The following is a 24,776-nucleotide window of genomic DNA, read 5'->3' on the forward strand; positions in this document are numbered from 1 at the left end:
TAGTGACTTTGAGCATGTTTTCATATGTCTCTTGGCCTTTCTTATGTCTTCTTTTGAAAATTATCTGTTTAGTACTTTTAACCTATTTTAAAAATAATCTGGCTGTCCTTTTTTAATGAATAACTTTTATTTTATTTAGTACCTTGGAATCAATACCACAAGTGTAGTCAGGACCCATCTTTTTTAAACAATAATTTTATTATGGTATAATTTAGATATAATGAAACACATTTCAAGTCGATAATTTGATGAATTTGACACATATAGGATGTCCCCAAAAATGTATACACTCTTTAACAGCTGATAGCTCAATTTTGAAAATGAAATGTATTATAATAAGCACATACTCTGTATGTGAATGGTTTTTAATATCTCAATTTCTAAATGTTAATTGCTAGTACATTAAAATTAATTTTGTATATTCACCATATTTCCTACAAAGCTGCCAAAATAACTTATATTATTTCTAGTAGATTTTTCAGATTTTTGATGTTTTTCCATATATAATCATCTGTGAATACAGGAAATTTTAATCTTCCACTCTGACCTGTATGCATTTTATTTCTTGCTCTTGCCTTTTTGCACTGGCCAACACTGCCAATAAGATGAATAGGAGTGATGAGAGTGAAGTTCTGTGCCCTTTTCCTGTTTGGGAGGAATGTCTTCACTTTTTTACCATTAAGTATGATGTCTTTTAGTTCTTTTAATAGATGCCTGTCATCAAGCGAGGAAACTTACTTTTATTCTCACTTTAGGGGAAAGTGTTCTTATTGTGAATAAATATTAAACTTTCTCAAGTATTTTCATGACTTTATTGAGATTATCACATGATTTTTCTCTTTTAGTCTATTGATATCACAGATTACATTAATTGCTTTTTCAACGATCTTTCATAATAGGGAAGATGTGTGTTGTCTATCCAGTAATTATTCCTATGTGACGATTCATTGAATTCATTTTCTTTTTACTTAAACTAAGAATGTGCTCCTGATCAAGGCATTGTGTGATAAGCTGACATGAAATGGAACAGCCCTGCATATGCAGTCATCCGGTGGCAGGCTGTTCTCGCTGGGAGGCAGTGCTAAATGGTTCTTAGCTGTGTTGCAGCAGCAGCTGTTTGGAGAGGCATTGGGAATCTCCAGGCTGAGCACCGACACAGCCGGTGCCAGGAATGCTGCTGCTTCAGCGTCATCAGTGAGTGTGATTGATATCCCCTGCTCTGCCTAGCAGGGATTTATCAATTTTAAATGTGATCACATATAGATGATATATACCGTATATATGAGCATTCTGAAAAATAGATCGTATGGCATTTCTATAGTCATTAATACTCTGCATCACTTCCATGGGCCAAGAAAGAAAAGGTTGGGAGGTGATCAGAGGAAGTTGGAGAAAATCTGAGACATCTCTTTGAGGGAAGCCAAGTGGATCCTTGCCTCTTTGGCTCATTCATTCATCACCCTGACTGTGGGGCCATTTCTGGATAGCTGTCTTGATGTAGGGACGGTAACTCAGTCTTGTCATATTTCAGCTGGCCCTCTTGTTCCTTAGATCCTGTGTGTAATATTGGGCTCTTGCTTCATTTCTTTGTGACAAAGTTCCCACCTTGAATACAGCTGGTGACATTTTTCTCCTGGCTCCTCTTCCTACTGGTTCTCTCGTACTTGGCAATTAGAGAACTGTAGGAACTCACACTTGCCCTCCTAAAAAGCCTCTTATGTGTTTGACTAATTCCTAAAACTTTAGACTCATGACTCTCATACATGTTTCCATGTGACACAAAGACAGATGTAAATTTTACATAATTTTCCCAACCTGCATTCACACACAACTGAAACAAGAATTTTATAAAATATTCTTACCATTAAAATGTGTGAGATACTCTATGCTCTTTCATTAAGTAAAAATGTTGGTCAGACCCCGCTAATAGGTTCTGTTTACAGTTTAAGAAACACTGTTTTGTTGATATTTAAAATGTGGTGATTTTAAATGGAGCAAGGACATTTATTATTTTAATTTATTAGTAAAGTACCTATTAAGAATCTAGTTAATATTTTAATTTCAAGTGTTTTTTCTTTTAAAAGACCTTTTTAAAAACCTCCTTACCCATTCACTTTTAATACTAAATTGAATTAAATTTATGTGTACTTAACTCAGATCTTTGTAAGCAGTATTTGCTTTAGATTATATTAAATTCAGTCACTTGCCCTTAAAACATACTTTCTTCTCTGACATTGCATGCGGATTTAATTTTTAGAAGTTAATAATTTTTTGATAGAAGTAATTCCATAGTTTGGTAGAAATACTTCCTTCCCTGAAATTTATTGAGGTAGATATGTTTTACGTTACTGGAGTGACCTTCCATGTTCAACTATTACCACAAACTAGAGGCCTGGTGCATGAATTCGTGCATGTGTGGGGTTCCTTGGCCTGGCCAGTGATCAGGGCCTATTAAGGCCGTCTTGCCTGCCGGGAGCCGGTCCATCCTTGCTGTTTCAAGGGACCTGGCATATATGGCATACGGTTCTTAATATGTTTGCTCACCTTCTTGGCGCTGTGTTTTAACCAAGGTCACCTCTCCGAGAAAGGTTGAATCCCCAGGTAGGGATTTTCCCCTGAAGTTAGGGAGGGAATAAAACCTCTCAACTAAGTGCCAGGCGGGTAATTAATCACTTTAACTACGAACAATCATGCTTAAGCTACATAATCTTTACTCCCTGGAATGGAGATAAGAAACGCCCTAACCTTTGGAATAGAAATTGACAGGATTAAAATCAACTGGTATAAATACAGATGTAACAAGACAGCAAGACACAGAACTTATAAGACAGAACTTAGAACACAGGGCTTGGAAGACAGGACCAAGAGAGACAGAGCCTAGGCACAGAACCTACACAGAATGTTCTCTAGGGACAGAAGAACTTCGCTGGCGAGAGAGCATGGCAGGGGATCCTGGACTGAACCTGACTGCGGAGATTGGCAGGAGAGCCTGACTAGAACCTGGTGACTGGACCTGCCTGGAGAACCTGGACAGAACCTGGCTGGAGATCCTAGCGAGGGAACATGGCCACAGAACTTCCCTGGAGATCCAAAGCAGAACCTCTCTGGAGATCCAGACCAGAACTTGGCTGGAGATCCTGGCTAGAGATCCTGGCTAGGCTGCTGATCAACTGAACACTGTCTCCGTGTCCTTCCTTCTTCGCCGACTCCGTCTACGCCTTTGGGAACCCCTGGACCTGCTGGGGTTGGACCCCGGCACTTGCCCAGTCCTGATTGGGGCCAATCGGGGCGATTAGAGCCGGCTGGCCTGGGGGAGGGGTGGTGGGAGGTTGGCTGGCAGCAGGAGGTTGGCTGTGGGAGCACATTGACCTCCAGGCCGGCCCGGGGGAGGGACCAAGGGAGGTTGGCTGTGGGAGTGCACTGACCATCAGGGGGCAGCTCCTGCATTGAGCATGTGTGTCATAGCAACCAGAAGATTGGTTAGGGCAGTGGTCGGCAAACTGCGGCTCGGCAAACTGCGGCTCGGCAAACTGCGGCTCGGCAAACCGCGGCTTGCGAGGCACATGTGGCTCCTTCGCCCCTTCAGTGTGGCTCTTCCACAAAATACCGACTTCTGCGCACAGGCCACGAAGTTTCAATCGCACTGTACGTGTGCGCCCGCACGTAGTATTTTGTGGAAGAACCACAGTGAAGGGGCCAAAGAGCCGCATGTGGCTCGCGAGCCATGGTTTGCCGACCATGGGGTTAGGGTCTACTGGTCGTAATGGTCGCTTAGGCTTTTTATATATATAGATACTTAGAGGATTTTTTTCTATGTAAAACTTGAAAGACAACAACCATTTCCAGGAACAGCCATTTATTTGACTAGTGCTTTAAGTTCATGTTCCCACTAATGGGAAATATGTTATTATTTTCACAAAAGAAATTTGAAAAATTAAAAATAGACTATGCAAATCAGTTAAATAACAAAAGCATATATATTTTATGTAGTGTACCCTAATATCATCTTCCTGTTTGTTTTTAGACCAGATAAGAATAACTATCTTCAATTACAGAAATATCTGCCCATCTTTCTGGGATTCTACTTTTCTTGCTCTCTCTCCAGTGACCTTTGACCTAGTACTCTCAGACACCATTAATATACAGTAACTCAACTCGTGCAGATTGTCCACTCTTAGCTTTCTTTGAAATTAGGAGAGGAGCCATGTTGGTGGGGAAAATTCACCTCCAAAAAGTAACTGATGTATTCTGAACTCTTTAAGAATATTTCTGGTTTGCCATGACTGGTGTTGTTAAATGGTTAGTGTGTTGTTCCATGCATTGAAGGGTCTCAGGTTCGATTCTCGGTCAGGGCACATATCCAAGTTTCGAGTTCGATCCCTGGTCAGGGCACATACAGGAGGCAACTGGTAAATGTTTTTTGTTTTTTTCTCTTCCTCTCCAGATTCAATGAAAACAAAAACATATCCTCAGGTGATGATTAAAAAAAAAAAGAATATTTCAATTTCAAAAATATAAGACTCATTTGTACAAATAATGTGCACTTTTGGGGTGGGGGACACCAGGTAGGGTAAGCAAATAATAAACAAAAAAGTTTCATTCACAATGGAAGATGTTTTGGGTGTGTTTTTCTACAATGTGCTCTCTCTGTGAGCCCTCTTATAAGTTCTCCTCAGTTCTCACAATTCCTTCGCTGATTTTACATAAATTTGGCCTTCTGTAGCTATTCCCCATGCCTCTTAAACTCTTTTTCTCATATTTGAATTTCTGATAATTCTAATATCTATAGTTAGTTTGCTGTTTTTTATTCTACTGGCTCATATTCTTTGTGGCTGCTTTCCTTGTGTGTTTTGTGATTTTCGATTCTAAGGTCATTTTTGGGGATCCGTCTCTGGAGGAAACATTTGAAACCTATATTTAAAATGCAATGTGCTCCTCCAGAGAAGATTTACATTAGCTCTTGCCAGGTATCTAGGGGTGATGTTTTGATTAAGATTCTTTGGCCAACATACGGCATGAATTCTGGCTTTAAGCCTTCCTGTATGGGTACATGCTTGTGGTAAAGAACTATTGGAGATACTTTATTTTTCTTCTGTGCCCCAAATCAAGGTTGAGACAGACAAATAGATGAATATGTTCACTGTCTGTCTCTGAACACCATGTTCTATTTTGTTTTGTTTCCAATATAATGCCATTCATAGTTTCCTAATTTATACAAGGATCTCTAATCTGACCTTTCACTATTTCAGGAAGCAGGTTTTTTTTTAAAAAAAATATTTTCATTGATTGTTTTAGAGAGAAAGGAAGGGAGAGAGAGAAAAACATCTGATCATTGATCGACTGCCTCCTGCAATCCCACCACCCACAACCTGGGTATGTGCCCTGACTGGGAATCAAACCGGCAACCTTTTGGTGCACAGAACCACACCCAACCACCTTAGCCACACAGGTTAGGGCAGGAGCCAGTTTTTATCTCCTGATCTTGTGAACCAGTCTGGTAAACTAAGACTTAGTCATCAAGAACTGGCCAATACCTGTAGGGCAAACGGCAGCTCTGGTGCTCAAGCACCTCTCTCACTTTGCACTGTAATTTTGCCTGTTGAACAGTTCTTTTATTTTCCCACCAGCTTAATCACGTAATAGAAAAAAAGTTTTTCATTTATAGTTTATTCAGCATTTTTTGTTTGTGCTACACCAAGAAGGGCGTCTGTGGACATTTAAGTGTAACTTGATAGAAGTGGAAATTCCAGGACAGTTTATTTTTGAAATGATGCTGGCATAATTATCTATCCATCTGGAAGAAAATAGGGCTCTACAACAGTGTCATACCATATACAAAAATAAATTACAGCTCAATTAGATATCTAATTGTGAAATGCAAAACAATTTAAATGTCAGAGGAAAATTTAGAAAAAAAATGATTTTTGTGACTTTATAGTGTGAAGGCTGTTCTTAAATAAGACAGAAAATCCAACTGCTATAAAAGGAAAAGATAAATATAATTGGCTACATGCAAACTAAAATAAAAATGAATGGTAAAAGATAACATAAATAGAGACGTGTCCCAGGTCGTGTCCCAGAGCAAATGGAGCGAGCAGCTGAAGCTAGTAACACTCACACCGAATTGGCGAAATTGCTCAGCTGGTGAGAGGGTTTGCAGCCGGGAAGAGCAGAACTCCCCTGGAAAGGTAAAAAACCAGGGATTTGGGCAGGAAAGTTTGCCAGACCTCTGAGCCAAGAGAGTCGGAGGGAGACCACGTGGCAGATAGCCGCGTCCCCTGGGACAGGCACAGCCCCTGATGGGGGAAAGGAGAACCGCGGGATTCCTGGCGCCGCCAGGGAAATTGAGAGCTGGGTTCTGTGACCGCGGAGGACTGAGCCTAAAGGGGGCAGCCTGAAGAGCTGACCTGACCATGCAGTCCCGGTAAGAGAAGAAGCTTACAGAAACCAAGCCTTCCCCGTTTCCGCGGCCGGCATTTGTTTGTTTTTTTTCACTGAATCCTGTTCATGGGACATTTCGGATACAGACACTCACCTGTGCTGAAGAGAGGGAGAGTGTGCTGAGGAGTGGAATCTGGGGAGAGACTGGGGAAAGAGGGGGAGCCGGGAGAGGTGGTAGTGAATTGAGTGCTGAGACAGACACCCCTGAGCCCAGGACTGGGGCAGCCACCCGCTCCTGAGAGTGAGTCTCCTCCCCGCAGCCCCCAGGCAAGGAGCACAGCCACACCCAGATTCCACCCTGTACGAGATCAAGCATTAAGATAACCTGATCAGTCCCTGGGAGTTAACAGGGTCTGGCCTATAGGGGAATTTTCAATCCCAAAAACAACATAGCGCAGGTAACTAACTATTACGCAGTCAGCTCTGGGCAGTGAACTTCCACTGGACAGAGAGGCCCTATAGCCTCAGAGGCCAACCCCAGAACACTGCCACCCAGAGGCTGACCCACAAACTGACTCTTTGCTAAACACAAAATAAGGCAGTCTGGGAAATAAATGCGGCATGCTTTAAAATAAGGACTGTGGTTTACAACACAGAGGAACAGTATATCGCAGGGAAACTCAACACTCTCCTGAATACCTGGAAGGTCTAAGGCGAGCCACACTGAAAAAACCAATTTTTTTTCATTCTTTTTTTTCCTGTTCTTTTTTTTTTTCTTTCTTTTCTTCTTTTTCCATCACCTGATTTTACCCTTTTAATTACTACCTTCTTATTTTTAACCAGTATTATTACTGCTACCATTTTACCATTTTTTAAAGTGCCATTTTATTTTTTCTTTATTTTATTTTGGGATTAGTGTTCACCATTCTATTTTCATCGTTATATTATTGGTTGTTTCTAGTTTGCATTCATATCCAGGGAGCTGTTGCTGGAATTTGTTGGGATTAATGGCTGTTCTATAGGAGTATTCTCCTCATATAAAAAGTCTCTTCCCTCTTCCACTTCATTCTCTCTTTTCGCTCTTTTTTTTTTTTTTTCCTCTTTTCTTTTCTCGCTTTTATTTTCCCCCTTCCTTTTTCCCAATTTCATTTTTGCACTCCCTTTTTTTGGTCCCTACTTTTCTTTTCCTTTTTCTCTTTTATCTTTTTCTCTTCCTTCTTCCTTATCTCCTAATTCTCTTAATTCAGGTGGTCACCTTTAATTGGGGTTATTAATATCGTGAATATATTTGTGTATAGTGCCTGGTACGTGGTGCCTTGTTGTGTTGTATTTTGTGCCTTTAAATCAATGCAGCAGATCCAAGCAACAGCAACCTCCTGAGCACCTCATCCTCTGCTGAGGAACAGCAGCTGTACGTGAAACCTCGCCCCACCAGCCGGAAGAGCCACCACAGCTGTGGACAGCACCCACCAGAGGAGCTGCTGACAACTGAAGAGCAGCTGCTACCGCAACCGCCCGAAGAGCAACCACAGACCAAGGAGTCACTGCCGCCAAGGGAGCAACCACTGAACAACTCAACGTCTAGATATGTCAGTGAGATCAAACATGGGTAGACAAAGAAACCCCCAAAGGAAAGAGAAGAAGGACTCTCCAGAAAAGCAGCTAAGTAATACAGAGGCATGCAACATGACAGATAAAGAATTCAGAATAAGGATCCTAGAGTGCATAAACCGGATGGAGGAAAAAATCGACAACCTCTGCAAGAAGCAAGAAGAAACAGATGAAAAAATCGATAACATATGGAAGAAGCTAGAAGAAACAGATGAAAAAATCGATAACATATGGAAGAAGCTAGAAGAAACAGATGAAAAAATCAACAACCTAAGACCCAAGAAGAAATGAAGAGTGATATAGCTGCAATGAAAAACTCCATTGAAAGTATCAACAGTAGACTAGGAGAAGCGGAGGACCGAATTAGTGAATTAGAAGACAAGGAAGCAAAACACACCCAAAATGTACTGCAATTGGAGAAAAAAATTAAAAGACAGGAGGAGAGCCTAAGGGAGCTTTGGGACAACATGAAACGAAACAACATACGAATAATAGGAGTACCAGAACAACAGAAGGATGAACAAGGATTAGAAAACCTACTCGAAGAAATAATATCAGAAAACTTTCCTGAGGTGGGGAAGAAAAAAGTCACACAAGCCCAGAGAGTCCCAAACAAGGTGAACCCGAAAAGACCCACACCAAGACACATCATAATCACCATGGCAAATGTTCAGGACAAAGAGAGACTCTTACAGGCTGCAAGAGAGAGACGGAAAGTTACATACAAGGGATCTCCCATTAGATTGTCAAATGACTTCTCAACAGAAACACATCAGGCCAGAAAAGAATGGACTGAAATTTACAAAGTGATGCAAAGCAAAGGACTGAATCCAAGAATACTCTATCCAGCAAGGCTATCATTCAAACTTGAAGGGGAAATAAGAAGCTTCACAGACAAAAAAAGACTAAGGGAGTTTGTCACCACCAAGCCAGCAATGCAAGGAATGCTAAAGGGACTGTTATAAAAATAAGAAATAAAAAGCTCAGAAAGAAAACAGCCACACAAAAAAAGAAATGGCTACAAACAAGTACCTTTCAATAATAACTTTAAACGTAAACGGACTAAATGCTCCAACCAAAAGACATCGAGTGGCTGAATGGATAAAAAAACATGACCCATACATCTGCTGTGTACAAGAAACCCACCTCATTAGAAGGGACTCACACAGACTGAAAGTGAAAGGATGGAAAAATATCTTTCAGGCAAATGGAAAGGAAAAGAAAGCTGGGGTAGCAATACTTATATCGGACAAAATAGACCTCAAAGTGAAGGCCTTAACAAGAGATAAGGAAGGCCACTTCATAATACTAAAGGGATCAATACAACAAGAAGATATAACCCTGGTAAACATATATGCACCCAATATAGGAGCACCCAAATTCATAAAAAAAACTCCTGGAAGATATCAAAGGAGAGATCGACAACAATACAGTCATAGTAGGGGACTTTAATACACCATTGACAGCACTGGATAAGTCCTATAGACAAACAACCAGCAAAGATACAGCAATCCTAAATGACTCACTAGATCAGATGGACTTAATAGACATCTTCAGAACACTTCACCCCAAAGCCAGAGAATATACGTTCTTCTCAGGTGCTCATGGGACATATTCAAAAATAGACCACATATTGGGTCACAAGCAAAGTATCCCCAAATTCAAGAAGATTGAAATCATAAAAAGCGTCTTCGCAGACCACGATGGCATAATATTAGAAATAAACTACAATAAAAACAACCCAAAATACTCAAACACCTGGAAGCTGAATAGCATGCTATTAAATATTGATTGGGTTACCAATGAGATCAAAGAAGAAATTAAAAACATCCTGGAAACTAATGACAACGAAAAAACAACAATCCAAAACCTATGGGACACAATGAAAGCAGTCCTGAGAGGGAAGTTTATAGCTCTACAGGCCTATCTCAAAAAACAAGAAAAAATGGTAGTAAATCATCTAACTCTACAACTCAAAGAATTAGAAAGAGAGCAACAAGAAAACCCCAGAGTGAGCAGAAGGAAGGAGATAATAAAGATTAGAGCAGAAATAAATGACATAGAGACCAAAAAAACAATACAGAAAATCAATGAAACCAAGAGCTGGTTCTTTGAAAGGATAAACAAGATTGATAAACCTCTAGCCAGACTCACCAAGAAGCAAAGAGAGAGGACCCAAATAAACAAAATCAGAAACGATAGAGGCGAAATAACAACAGACCCCACAGAAATACAAATGATTGTTAAAAAATACTATGGACAGCTTTACTCCAACAAACTAGACAACCTGGAGGAAATGGACAAATTCCTAGAAAAATACAGCATTCCAAAACTCAATCAGGAAGAATCTAAAAATCTCAACAGGCCAATAACTATGGAAGAAATTGAAGCAGTCATCAAAAAGCTTCCATCAAACAAAAGCCCAGGACCAGACGGCTTCACAGGGGAGTTTTACCAAACATTCAAGGAAGAACTAAAACCTATCCTCCTCAGACTACTACAAAAAAATTCAAGAGGAAGGAACACTTCCAAGCTCATTCTATGAAGCCAGCATCACCCTAATACCAAAACCAGGTAAAGACAACACAATGAAAGAGAATTACAGGCCAATATCCCTCATGAACATAGATGCCAAAATCCTCAACAAAATCTTAGCAAATCGGATCCAGCAGTACATCAGAAAGATCATACACCATGACCAAGTAGGATTTATCCCAGGGATGCAAGGATGGTACAATATCCGCAAATCAATAAACGTGATACATCACATAAACAAATTGAAAGAAAAAAACCACATGGTCATATCAATTGATGCAGAAAAAGCATTTGACAAAATTCAACACCCATTTTTGATAAAAACTCTCAGCAAGGTGGGAGTAGAAGGATCATACCTCAACATAATAAAAGCCATATATGACAGGCCCACAGCCAACATCATACTCAACGGACAAAAACTAACACCATTTCCCCTAAGAACAGGAACAAGACAGGGATGCCCCCTCTCACCACTCCTGTTCAACATAGTACTGGAAGTGTTAGCCATTGCAATTCAGCAAGAAGAAGAAATAAAAGGCATCCAAATTGGAAAAGAGGAAGTAAAACTGTCCTTATTTGCAGACAACATGATATTATACATACAAAACCCTAGAGATTCCATCAAAAAGCTACTAGACTTAATACATGAATTTGGCAATGTAGCAGGATACAAAATTAACCCCAAGAAATCTGAGGCATTTCTATACACCAATAGTGAACTTTCAGAAAGAGAGATTATAAAAACAATCCCATTTACCATCGCACCAAAAAAATTAAGCTACCTAGGGATAAACTTAACTAAAGAGGTAAAAGACCTCTACTCAGAAAACTACAGGACGTTGAAAAAAGACATAGAGGAAGACATAAACAGATGGAAGAACATACCGTGTTCATGGATTGGTAGAATCAACATCATTAAAATGTCCATACTACCCAAAGCAATCTATAAATTCAACGCACTTCCCATTAAAGTACCAACAGCATACTTCAGAGATCTAGAACGAACCTTCCAAAAATTCATCTGGAATAAAAAAAGACCCCGAATAGCTGCAGCAATCCTGAAAAAGAACAAAGTAGGTGGGATCTCAATACCAGATATCAAGTTGTATTACAAAGCCACTGTTCTCAAAACTGCCTGGTACTGGCACAAGAATAGGCATATAGATCAATGGAATAGAATAGAGAGCCCAGAAATCGGCCCGAACCAATATGCTCAATTAATATTTGACAATGGAGGCAAGAACATACAATGGAGCCAAGATAGTCTCTTCAATAAATGGTGTTGGGAAAATTGGACAGATATATGCAAGAAAATGAAACTAGACCACCAACTTACACCATACACAAAAATAAACTCAAAATGGATAAAGGACTTAAATGTACGACAGGATACCATAAAAATTCTGGAAGAATCCAAAGGCAAGAAAATCTCAGACATATGCCGAAGCAATTTCTTCACTGATACAGCTCCTAGGGCACTTGAAACTAAAGAAAAAATGAACAAATGGGACTACATCAAAATAAAAAGCTTCTGCACAGCAAAAGAAACCATCAACAAAACAACGAGAAAACCCACTGTGTGGGAAAACATATTTGCCAATGACATATCTGATAAGGGCCTAATCTCCAAAATTTATAGGGAACTCATACAACTTAACAAAAGGAAGATAAACAATCCAATCAAAAAATGGGCAAAGGATATAAATAGATACCTTTCAAAAGAGGACATTCAGAAAGCCAAGAGACATATGAAAACATGCTCAAAGTCACTAATCATCCGAGAGATGCAAATCAAAACAGCAATGAGGTACCATCTCACACCTGTCAGACTGGCTATCATCAACAAATCAACAAACGACAAGTGCTGGAGAGGATGTGGAGAAAAAGGAACACTTGTGCACTGCTGGTGGGAATGCAGACTGGTGCAGCCACTATGGAAGACAGTATGGAGTTTCCTTAAAAAACTGAAAATGGAACTCCCATTTGACCCTGTGATCCCACTTCTAGGAATATATCCCAAGAAACCAGAAACACCAATCAGAAAGGATATATGCACCCCTATGTTCATAGCAGCACAATTCACCATAGCTAAGATCTGGAAACAGCCTAAGTGCCCATCAGTAGATGAATGGATTAGAAAACTGTGGTACATCTACACGATGGAATACTATGCTGCTGTAAAAAGGAAGGAACTCTTACCATTTGCAACGGCATGGATGGAACTGGAGAGCATTATGCTAAGTGAAATAAGCCAGTCAATAAAGGAAAAATACCACATGATCTCACTCATTCATGGACAATAGAGACCATTATAAACTTTCGAACAATAATAGATACAGAGGCAGAGCTGCCTCAAACAGATTGTCAAACTGCAGCGGGAAGGCCGGGGAGGGTTGGGGGGCAGGAGGTAGGGGGGTAAGAGATCAACTAAAGGACTTGTATGCATGCATATAAGCATAACCAATGGACATAAGACACTGGGTGATAGGGGAGGCTAGGGGACTGTCTAGGGCGGGGGGATAAAATGGATACATATGTAATACCCTTTGTAATACTTTAAGCAATAAAAAAAAAAAGATAACATAAATAAAACCAAAGATAAATTAAACATGGGATAGAAATATTTGTAGCATATATGACTGAAAAAAATAGTAACTATAATATTGTCTCTATGATTTATTAACAAAGAGACTCAGTAAAGTCACCAGCCTACTTCCAGATTTCTTGTTATGTGAATCAGTGAACACCCTTATTATTTAAGACATTATTATCTAACTTTCTCATAATTTTATCTGATACTTTTTCTCATGTGTATCTTTTTATCTAATAAGAAAAATCTTGGGTTTTGTTATTAGGGATCTCAAGGTTCAAAGAAGATAAAAGTTAAGAAACATAGTTTGCTCAAGTTGGGTTGTCTAATAGAATCCCCATGTTTAGCAGAGATATCAAAGGTCTCTTTCCTTATTGAAAGTGTAAACCGGATATAAGCCCATCTTCTTATAATCCCAGAGAGGAAACTTGGGCTTATTATTTAACAGAGCAGGGAGGGAAAAAAAAGAGGAGAGAGAGAGAGAAAGAGAGAGAGAGAGAGAGAGAGAGAGAGAGAGAGAGAGAAAGAGAGAGAGAGAGAATGAGATAGAGAAAGAGAGGTAACATAAAGAAATTATCCAAATATGTTAATAACACTTAAATGTGAATAATTTAATGTAAATAGATAAAACATTTCAGTTAATAAACAAAAGTTATCATATAGGACCATCCAATTAAATTTTTTAATGTATAAAAATGAAAGTTTATAGAAATGTTGAAATTATTGTGACGAAAAAAGATAGACCATTCACATATTAAACAAACAAAAATGTTGATTTATTTTTATATTAAGAGCAGATAAAATAAACTTTAATATTAAAAAAAGAGTAAAAAAGGGTCAGTTTATAATGGTTAAAGTTTCAATTTACCAGCTATTCTTAATAAATTGAAATTTCTGTGTGCTTAAAGAGAATAGTCTCAAAAATAAGGAAAATATTTACAAATCTATAAGGAGAAATAGAGTCAACAATCTCAAAAGGAGATTTTAATAAACCACTATGTTGGTAATTGATAGAAATAGATTAAAAAATTAGTAAGACTATATAAGGTTGAAAGAATATGATTAATAACAACCTAATATTTTAGAAAATTACAATTTACCGAAGCTGAATACTCTTATGACATTAAAAACTTGAATGAGTAGTTTTTTAAAATGGTAATAAAAATACCCATAAAGAAAAATTTAAGCCGTACCAGTTTGGCTCAGTGGATAGAGCGTCGGCTTGCGGACTCAAGGGTCCCGGGTTCGATTCCGGTCAAGGGCATGTACCTTGGTTACGGGCGCATCCCCACTGGGGGGCGTGCAGGAGGCAGCTGATTGATGTTTCTCTCTCATTGATGTTTCTAACTCTCTATCCCTCTCCCTTCCTCTCTGTAAAAGATCAATAAAATATATTTAAAAAAAAAGAAAGAAAAATTTAAAGCCCAAGAGACTGTAACTGAAAATTTGCTAAACTTCTAGGAATAGGTAATTCTTGTACAAACTTATCCAAAACATAGACAAAGAGGAAACATTCCTTAACTCATCTGATGCATACCCTCGAGATAAAAACCCACCAAAGACATTATGAAAAAAGAAATTATAACACATTCTCATTTATGAAGATGTACGTAAATATCCCAATTTCAACATGGAACCACATAGGAAAAGGGGTTCCGGTAAACACAGTACAAGGGCGAGGGAATTAATATTCTTTAAATCAGGATAATAGTTACTCTTGGGGAAGGGATAAAGTCGTGATCATGTGGGAGTAAGGGGACTGGGGGAATTGGGATTTTATAATTATTTCTATACTCAACCTGTATACATATTGTATGTACTGTTTTGTATATTACATTTCATAACAAAAGAACAAAACCTCATTTTAAAGTACTTTTTGAATATAGTAACTTTATGGAAGTTACACATTCTATTAACATCTGGAGTTGGTATTGAGAGCTATCTGGTCAAGGACATTATTTAACCCTTTTTTTATAAATTCTTATACTGACCTATTTTGTTGCACATATGTTCTTTTTCTAATGAAAAGAAATCTAATGGATGGAACAGAGTTTACTATGACTATAAATAAGTATTTCAAAGATATCTAGTTTCTGCCGATACCCATTTAGTCCAGAGCCTAGACTTTTAGCTGGTTGTGTGGCTGTCCACCTAACAAATAGTATTTTCAGCTACCCATAAGGTAAGTGTGGCCATATGACTGAGTTCTGGCTAATGAAATGGGTGGTGTGTTTTGGAGAACTTCTGAGAAGACTCCAAACATTACTATGCCGTCCTCCATCACACTGCATGGAAGTAAAGGATGGAGTTTTAGCAGCTGCCTCGGACCGTGGGGATAATGACTACACAGAATGGCAACAAGGGATGGAGATGCAAGGAGCCTGGCTGAACACTTCATGAAGCCATGTTGCTAACATTGGATGACCCATCTTCCAATTCCTTTTACATGAAAGAGAAGAGAAAACTTCTATTTGGTTCCCTTTGTTATTTGTAGTAAACCCAGTTCTAATGAACATGGAAACAGCAAAATAGGTCATCCAGAATTTTATCTACTTACTAGGGGCCCGGTGCACGAAATTCATGCACTGGGTGAGTGTGTGTGTGGGGGGAGTGTCCCTCAGCCCAGCCTGCCCCCTCTCACATACTGGGAGCCCTCAGGCGTTGACCCCCATCACCCTCCAATCGCAGGATCGGACCCTTGCCCAGGCCTGACGCCTTGGCCAGAGGAGTTGACCCTCATCACCCTCCGATCACCAGTCACCGGATCAGCCCCTTGACCAGGCCTGAGGCCTCCGGCAGAGGTGTCAGGCCTGTGCAGGGGACTCCCAGCTCCCCACGGTTGCAGGCTCCACCCCTGCCCAGGCCTAGCGCCTCTGGCCTAGGTGTCCGGCCCGGGCAGCGGGGACCCGCAGCTGCAGCGGCCCCGCGATCGTGGGCTTCGCTTTAGGCCCAGGCATGGGACCCCTAGCTCCTGGGACTGCCAGCTTCGACCGTGCCCAGCTCCCATCGCTGGCTCCACCCCTACTTCCTGCTATCACTGGCCAGGGTGGAAAAGGCACCTGATTCTCCGATCATGGCTGGAGGGCAGGCCCCCCAGCTCTAAGCTCCCCCCTGGGTTTCCGATCACTGTCAGTGGCAGGGGGCTTCTTCCTGCTTTCCCTTTCACCTCCCTGCATTGTGCCTACATATGCAAATTAACCGCCATCTTGTTGGCAGTTAACTGCCAATCTTAGTTGGCAGTTAATTTGCATATAGCCCTGATTAGCCAATGAAAGGGGTAGCGTCATAAGCCAATTACCATTTTTCTCGTTTATTAGTGTAGATTGTATCTGGCCCACAGACAAGTTTTGTGTGATCTACACAATTTCTGGGAAATAAAAGTGAATTTTTTATGATGTTAAAATTTAAGAATCTTAATATGAAAATCCTAATGTGTGATTTTTCATGAAAAAATCAGGAGGTTTAGCATCCTCGATGCCTTTCTCTTCTTACCAGCTGGCTGAAGCTGAAGTGACTGGCCCTTCCTTATTGGGCATGGGCTTCCCTCTTCATTCATTCATTCAGTATGTACTAGTGTAGCCAATAGATATTGAAGATGGTTATTTATAGGATTAATTTTGATAGGAATTACTATTTAGTTCATGCTTACACTAATTACTACCCTTCATATGGAAATAGACTATTCAACAAAAACACTCAAGTCCCTGGCATCTTTTTGTTCCCAAAACACAGTGCTTGCAAGGCTAAGTATAATAATAATTTCTGATGTTTCCTTTCAGATTTCAGTAGACTATTTTAATAAAGCTATTATATTTTTGACTAACTCAAATAATTAGTTTTAATAAAGAAAATACATGCGCAACATTAAAACGTAGGTGCTTTATTAACCTCAGAACAATTTCCACCTACTTGTTTTATTCTGTGTGTAAAGAGAAAAAGAAAACTGATTATTTGTATCAGTTAAGAGTATGTGAATAATGCATATTGATTAGGCACATGTCTAAATTAGTCTTTAAATATAAACCAAACTGAAGGAAGATAAACATTAGAGTCTAATTTATCAAAAATTAATAATTTTAAAGCATGTTATAATTATAAAAAAATCCAACATTTAGATAGTGAACAATATTCTTTTGGGAGTTTAAAAGTCTTATTTGCATTTCTTTACATATTCATGGTTGTCTCTTTTATGGTTTTTTTACTTTAAACATAAATTCATTGATCTCTAGTCAGTGTAAGGTGACATCCACAGGCTGAGAAATGCTCATGGGACCCCTTGTGGAATTGTTCTGCTATCACATGAACAATCCATTTATAGCTCATTCTCTGAGAATTCAGTGCACACCTGGCAGGTGCGCCAGATGTTCCCCCCTCCACCCTCCCATAAAATGAAAGATGCTATGAATTTCATATTTTGGAAAGTGCTGTGAAATACAAGTATACAAAGAAGTCGAACTTGTGCTTTAAAAGTTTAATGTAGGAAGATAAGAAGCATTTCTTGTCGACAGAAACAAGTATACTGATTTCAATTATGAAATTTTGTTCATAGGGATGTAATGGGACATTGAAAGTAAAATTTATAACCAATACTAAATTTAGAATTTTACATTATGTAAGCTCCTACTTTCTCAGTTCTATAGACACTATTACCTATTTACTCAACTATCTTTACGGGTGATTGAACTAGGTCACAATATGATTATCTTACATCAATCTTTTCTAAGTGAACAAGCTGCTCTGTGTGAATGTGTTACCTGTGGGAGAAATTATATTAGTATGAACTTTAGGACAGAAAACTGTAACTTTTCCTTTGTCATCAATATTTTAATGTGCCTTCTCAGAACAAGGCTCTCTGCTGTGAGCTGGGGAGACAGAGATACGACTATGGGTGGGGCTCCAAAGGAAGTTTTCTTTTTCCCATGTAGAAGGTTGGCTTGAGGAAAAACTAAAATATTCTTCGAGTAATTATTATCTAGTGTCTTCACAGAGTATATGCGTTTTGATGGCAGATTAAGAAATGAACCTCTGGGTCCATGCCCTGAAATTAAGAAAAGTGGTGGGGTCCATTTAAATTCTTTTTCCTATGCTGTATTAATCTCACTTCTGCCCGAGTCAAACTTTCTTCATATCCCTTGTGCCAAAATATAGTCTTTGAAGAATATAGACTATATTCTTCAGTCTAACATTTCTATTTTCTTAAAATATAAAAGTATTATTATACTTATGTTCAGATGCTAGTGGATGAAAGAAGATTGGAAGCTTCTCCGTGTTCCTCACATACTCCCAGAAAATCAGCGGCACAAGAATTGTTCAGGAAATCTTTTTATGTGTGGTGTTCCCTGCCTGCCATACTCTCATCGTATCAGGCCAGATGAAGACGTGTATGCTTTTCCATTTAGAAATTGAGCACAGACCAACAAAATGGTCTGTCAGTGGCTCATCTGATACAGTTCAAAGGCAGAAATAATTCTCATGTTATTTTTATCACTGTCATGGCTCAATGATAGAAATATTTTATAATCTCTAAGATAAAATATTTTTTAATCTCTAAGATGCTGTTCAGTACTTGAGGTCCATGTTGATCAAAACCAACCTGTTTGACATGATTATTTTTGCTCTGAGAAAAAGGGAGACCATTTGCTGTTCTCTATAGTGGAGCACGTTGGAGGGATCTAACTGAAATAACTTCTAACTGGATTATTCCTGACGACATTTATAAGGGCGACTATGAGGACACAGGAGGCTAGGACAGGCACAGGGTGTGGAGGGGCTGCCTGCCATCAGCGAGTATAGAATTGCATGGGGGTGTTAGATAAATAAAACTGGTGTTTATGCTCCAAAGAACTGTACTCAGAAAACTACAAGACACTGGAAAAAAGAAATAGAGGAAAATCCAAGCAAATGAAAGAATATACTACGTTTATGAATCGTTAGAATTAACATCATTAAAATGTCCATACTATTCAAAGCAATCTATAAGTTCAATGCAATCCCTAATAAAATACCAACAACATATTTACTATGCTGTACACCTGAAACTAATATAATATTGCATGTCAACTATACTTTAATTAAAAAGATCTTTACACTCCAAATTGAAATTAGACATGAAAACAGACAAAAAATATAAGGTTTTTGTGACTTAGCTCCTTAGACTCATTAGTTACATATTCTTTTTTATTGGATTGATTCGTCATGAATGGAACTCTTCATGATGATTTTTTTTCTCCCACCTCCCTTGATCTTACAATAAGTTTCCTCCATATTTTTACTTACAAAATTGCTTTGGAGTTGTCCCCTAGCTGGAGCATGTATTCCTTGGTAGAGTCTTAATGCCACGAGTGTGTGGATGGTGCCCACCTTCTCTGGGATCCCCCTGAGAGAGTTGTCCTCGGTGCAGCATTATACAAGCCAATCAGTCTGGACCCAGTCTTTGAACCAATTTAGTAAAGCAACAAGAAACCAATTAGAAATGTATTTTCATTACCATCAAGCAAATGTTTGAAATGATGGTACCCACATATAAAGATGCTTTAAAATGGCAGGTTAAAAGATGGTCATCATGAAGGTTTGGTAGATTTCTCACTGCTTAGTGTGTCACTCTATTTTTTTGAGGAATAAAATTATTAATTATTCATTTGTTACTACTCCCTTTCTCTGCATTGTCTTGGTTTAATGCATGTGGAACTTATATAAGGGAGATATTTGTGAGCTAGGCTCTGACTCATCTAGAATAGTGCTTTTCTCTCTTTTGCTCCCCATCCTCTTCTATTTAATTACTAGGGAGTGAAGTAACTTTAATTAGCAATGCAGCATCTCCCAGACCTCATTTTTGGGGATTAACATATCCACCCCCCCCCATGGGGAATGCATCTCAATTGACAATCTCAAAAATTGGGAATGATCAAATAATAAGTGTCCCCTTATGATAAAAAATGTAAAACCTGCTCATAAAATTAATACGCTAATCAGAGGTAACTTATCAAAATGTCTTCTTAACTGCACCATTGTCTCCTTTTACCATGACTCATGGAGTGTAGACTACAGTTTTTCTTCATTTATCTCCTATGAAGATGACAATCAACATTTGACTTAGAAGACTGTTTTACAAATGTTTGCTTTAAAAATTGCTCAGTGTTTTGGGAGGTCTTTCTGGATGGTGTTGCTAGCATTTTTCTAGCTGAGTAATCTTTTTTTCTTACTAACTTGTATCAGTAAATTTATTCACATGAAAAAGAAACATTACCCTTGTGTAATAAACATTCCTGAAAGCAGTAGCCTTCTCTCGAGTATTATTCTATTTTCAGGGTTGCTGACCTTTTGCTTCCTTATTGGTTGCCATAGTGATGATCTGAGCAATGCATAAGGGAGATTTACTAAAATGAGGGAATCAATAAGCTTTTTAACTGTGATGTTTATATTGATAGTTCCTTATAACATATCTCAAAATAAAATTTACCCATATAAATGTATCCAATAGTGGGATTTTATTTAAAAAAAAAGTTTAAATAGATGTTTATGTAAATTGCAAGTGATCGAGTGTATTCTGTGGCTTTCTTAGAATACTTTTGTGAGCACATAAACATATAGATAAAACTTGAGATGTAAATTTGAAAGATCCATATGAAACGCTTAATAATGCTTTTATAAGCAAACTTCAGAAGTTGCAAGTGCCATGGTTAATGATTCTAAAGCAAAGTCAAGTTAGAAAACTCTTACCCTTTGTCGTAAGAACACTCAAGGCCAAGCTCTCCCCATATGTCCCTGTACAACTTCTAATGATTTCACAGGAATCCTGAGACATGTAGGAGAAGGCAACCTGGTGATCTGCCAAAACGCAGGAGGCACAGTAGAAGAGCATGAGTTATGTTTGTTTCCAAAGTTCACTTAACAGCTTTAAATCTTTTACTCATTGGTTGTAGCTAGACTACTATTTTTAGGATTATAATGAAACTTCTATGTACACAATTTTGAGGATTTTGATTATTTGTCCTTTAGATTTACATAATAATTGTTTTCAAATTATATTAATATATTCTGGTTGTAATGGTAAGTAAAATGTAATTACATTTAATACAAGTCTGTGGTTGTCAGTTGCAAAGGAGGAAGTCTGAGGAGTGACTTAATTCACAAGGTCCATTATCACGGTAATTTGTCTAGACTCTAAGGTGCAGGTGTTATGCTATTGATTCCGATGCCTCATGTCTAACTAACCCTCTCACTGGCCTGTGCAGAGCAACTGGCCGGGTGCTAGGGGAGGGTGCAATTTGCTCAAGGCACAATAGCCACATATAACCTGCTTCTCTCTCTCCAAAGCCTGCATTTTTTTCTTCTCCTTGATGTTCGAGAACCTATAATTAGGTTAAGACTCCAGAATTATGTATCCCTATTCTATTAAATATACCCTAAGGTTTATTGAAAACAAAAATCAACATCCCCTGATGCTAGGACTAGAGGATAAAATTAAATTGATGTTGAGGCTGTCAGTAGTGTGTGAAAAAAACAAACTATGTGCTTATTTCAAGTGTCAAAATAACTTCTTTGAAAAACACAGGCAATATCTGACATCATAGATTTTTCACGTATCACTGTTTTTTCTAAACTAAAAAGATTTCTTAGATATAGGACGAACTTTAAAAAAATTTGGCTACATGTATTTTAAAATTAAAGTGCCAAATTTAATTATAGCCTGATGTTATTTGGTTTCAACTATCATATTTATTTTTCTGAAATGAAAAATCTTATCCTTTGCTTAATAAAAGTACAAAACTAGTAAAACTTCTCGTGACTCTGCTATTCAAGATCTAGTTGTTGACCATCTACCACTGTAAAATGGGACATGGTTGGGAACAAAGTAGGCAAAGTTCTTCCCTTCATGAAGTGTATGCTCTTTGGAGGAAATCAAATAATAGATAAATGAATAGATGATGTGCCAGGTGGCAGTAAGATCCAGGAATTAAAATAAAACAGGAAAAGAGTGAATGGGGAATGAGAAGGAAGGACTATTTTAGAGACGGTTGTCAGCCAAGACCATCATTTCCTGCCAGGATTATTTCATTAGGTTTCTCATTTGTCTCTTCTTGTGCTCCTAGTGACTTCACATAGCAGCCACACAGAATATTAAGTTGGATCATATTTCACTTGCTCAAAATCCTGCAGGAGCTTCTACTGAGAATACAATTCCCAGTCCTTTGAGCCTGTGAGACCCCACATGGCCTTCCTCTCGTTTCTTCCCTGGCCCCATTTCTTTCTATCTGTCTCCTGGTCTACCTCACTCGAGGCCTAGGTTGTCCTGAACAAACCAGTAGGTCTCCATCTCAGAGCACCTTACTCTTGCTGTCCCTCTGACGGAACACACTTCCCTGAGACACCTTCTGTGGTAGCTCTCAGAGCGGCCTTCTAGGATCACTCTATCTAAAGTAGCGCTGGCCATCACACTGTCTCTTTCTTCTGCTTCCTTTATCTTCATAGCACTTATCTCCACTTGCTGGGTGCGTGGAACATAAGTATCACAAGAGCAAGGATTTGGTCTCTCTCACCACTGTATCTCCACACCTGGAATGGTGGCAACAAATTATTGCAGGAGCTCAGTAATTACTTGTGGCATGAATGAATATGAATGAATGTGCTCTAAGAATGGGCTGCTGGAAAATGGGGAGAAAATAGGAGAAAAATGTCAAATGCTTAGAGGTTTTAAAAAGGATCCCTGCCCTGGCTGGTTTGGCTCAGTGGATAGAGCGTTGGCCTGTAGACTGAAGGGTCCCAGGTTATTTCTGATCAAGGGCACATACCTCGGTTGCAGGCTCGATCCCTGGCCCTAGTTGGGGCATGTGTGTGAGCCAACCAATTGATATGTTTCTCTCACATTGATGTTTCTCTCTGTCTCTTCCCCTCTCTTCCACTCTCTCTAAAAATCAATGGAAAAATAGTCTTGGGTGAGGATTAACCTAAATAAATAAATAAGCAAAGGAAGAAAGAAAGAAAGAAAGAAAGAAAGAAAGAAAGAATGAATCCCCCATGTGAGTGCTTTCCGTGGTCCTAATTCTGTCTCCATTGGCACCTGGCATAGCTATTCCTAGCTGCAGCCTGACCCCAGCCTCCTTTCCCATCCTTGTATACAACACAGCGAGCCTTTGTCAACCGTCATCAGTGTACACTGCACATTATTGATGTGAAATGTTGGTGATCACATTTCCAATTTCCAAAATATTTTAAATGGGTTGATTGATGGTCATGTTCTTTTTAAATTGCAGCCTCACCAAATGCCCCCAAACTCGGACCTATGGAGCTGACTGTTGTTATTACTGTGCCAGTGTGCCTGCTGTCCGTGGCGGCAGTGCTGAGCATCTGGGCATGCCAAGGTCGACAGTGTAGCAACAGGAAGAAAAAGAGGCAGAATGTGGAGGAGCCCCTCTCTGAATGCAACCTGGTAAATGCTGGGAAAACTCTGAAAGATCTGATTTACGATGTGACCGCCTCTGGATCCGGATCTGGTATGTGCCCGTGGTCCATTTCTTAAGTAAGGAAACTCTTATTTTAAATGCTGGAGGCCCGGTACATGGATGTGTGCACTGGTGAGGTCCCTCAGCCTGGCCTGTGCTCTCTTGCAATATGGGACCCCTCGGGGGATGTCGGACTGCTGGTTGTGGCCCGATCCCTGCAGGCCACCTGGGGGATGTGGCTGAAACCGGCAACCCGGGGAGGAGCCCAAGCCCGGGCGCCACACTGCTCCTGCTCATTCCGGCCCTGCTGACCTGCCGCCACTGTTTGGTAGAGCTGTCGTGGGAGAGGCTTGCGGCCTCTGCAGCTGCGCTCACCAGCCATGAGCCTGGCGTCTGGCGCCCATCTGCCAGCTGAATGGTGCTCCTGCTGTGGGAGCACACTGACCACCAGGGGGCAGCTCCTGTGTTGAGCATCTGCCCCCTGGTGGTCAGTGCGCATCATACTGACCAGTCGTTTGGTCACTTAGGCATATATATATATATATATATATATATATATATATGTATATATATATATATATATATATATATACACACACACACACATACATACATACAGCCCTAGTCAGGTGGCTCAGTTGGTTGGAGCATTGTCCTATACTAGTACACCAGAAAGTTGTAGGTTTGATCCTCAGCTGGGGTGTGTATGGGAGGCAACCAATAAATGTTTCTCTCTCTTCATCTTCTCTCTCTAAAATAAATAAAAACATATCCTTGGGTGAGGGTTAAAAAGTAAAGAAACCAGTAAAAACAATTTTTAACAAAAAAGAACCCCAATATGAATTCTGTCATTTCAAATGCTTGATCTGGTACATGCTAAATTTTGACATAGAAGTTTATTTTAGGATTAGAAGAAGAGAAAAAACCATCATGGCCTAAAGAATTAAGTCTTTTCCGTTGGCTTTTCAGCCTTTAGGTATTCAGATTCTCATTCTGGCAGTCCTTCAGAATTCCTGAAGCATGAAAGAGTCTCTCTGCTCTCCCCTCTCCATTATGATGAGGAAGAAAAATTGTTGCTCTCCTGGTAATGGTTCATGTGCACAAAGGAGTTACTGTATCTAAGGAGCTGAGTTCTGAGCAAGAGAACTCAGTTATGCAAAGTAATGTACTTAGAGCACCTTCACTTGTGGTTATGAAGGTCTTCCGAATCTGTCGGT

General features: G+C 39.3%; 1 protein-coding gene across 7 annotated transcripts in view; it reads left to right on the top strand.

Moving 5' to 3' along the window:
- The window catches only part of ACVR1C (activin A receptor type 1C), a 90,808-nt gene that overhangs the window by 37,859 nt on the left and 28,173 nt on the right, over nt 1-24,776 (top strand). For 6 of the 7 annotated variants that reach the window (XM_059704388.1, XM_059704395.1, XM_059704393.1 and 3 more), the window contains one exon: nt 23,371-23,610. The exons of the other annotated variant lie outside the window; for it this stretch is intronic. In XM_059704388.1, coding sequence (XP_059560371.1) covers nt 23,371-23,610 — 240 coding nt within the window. The remainder of the gene's footprint in view (nt 1-23,370; nt 23,611-24,776) is intronic. 7 annotated transcript variants of the gene reach the window in all.

This window comes from Myotis daubentonii, chromosome 7, assembly GCF_963259705.1.
Source record: "Myotis daubentonii chromosome 7, mMyoDau2.1, whole genome shotgun sequence".
Taxonomy (NCBI): Eukaryota; Metazoa; Chordata; class Mammalia; order Chiroptera; family Vespertilionidae; genus Myotis; species Myotis daubentonii.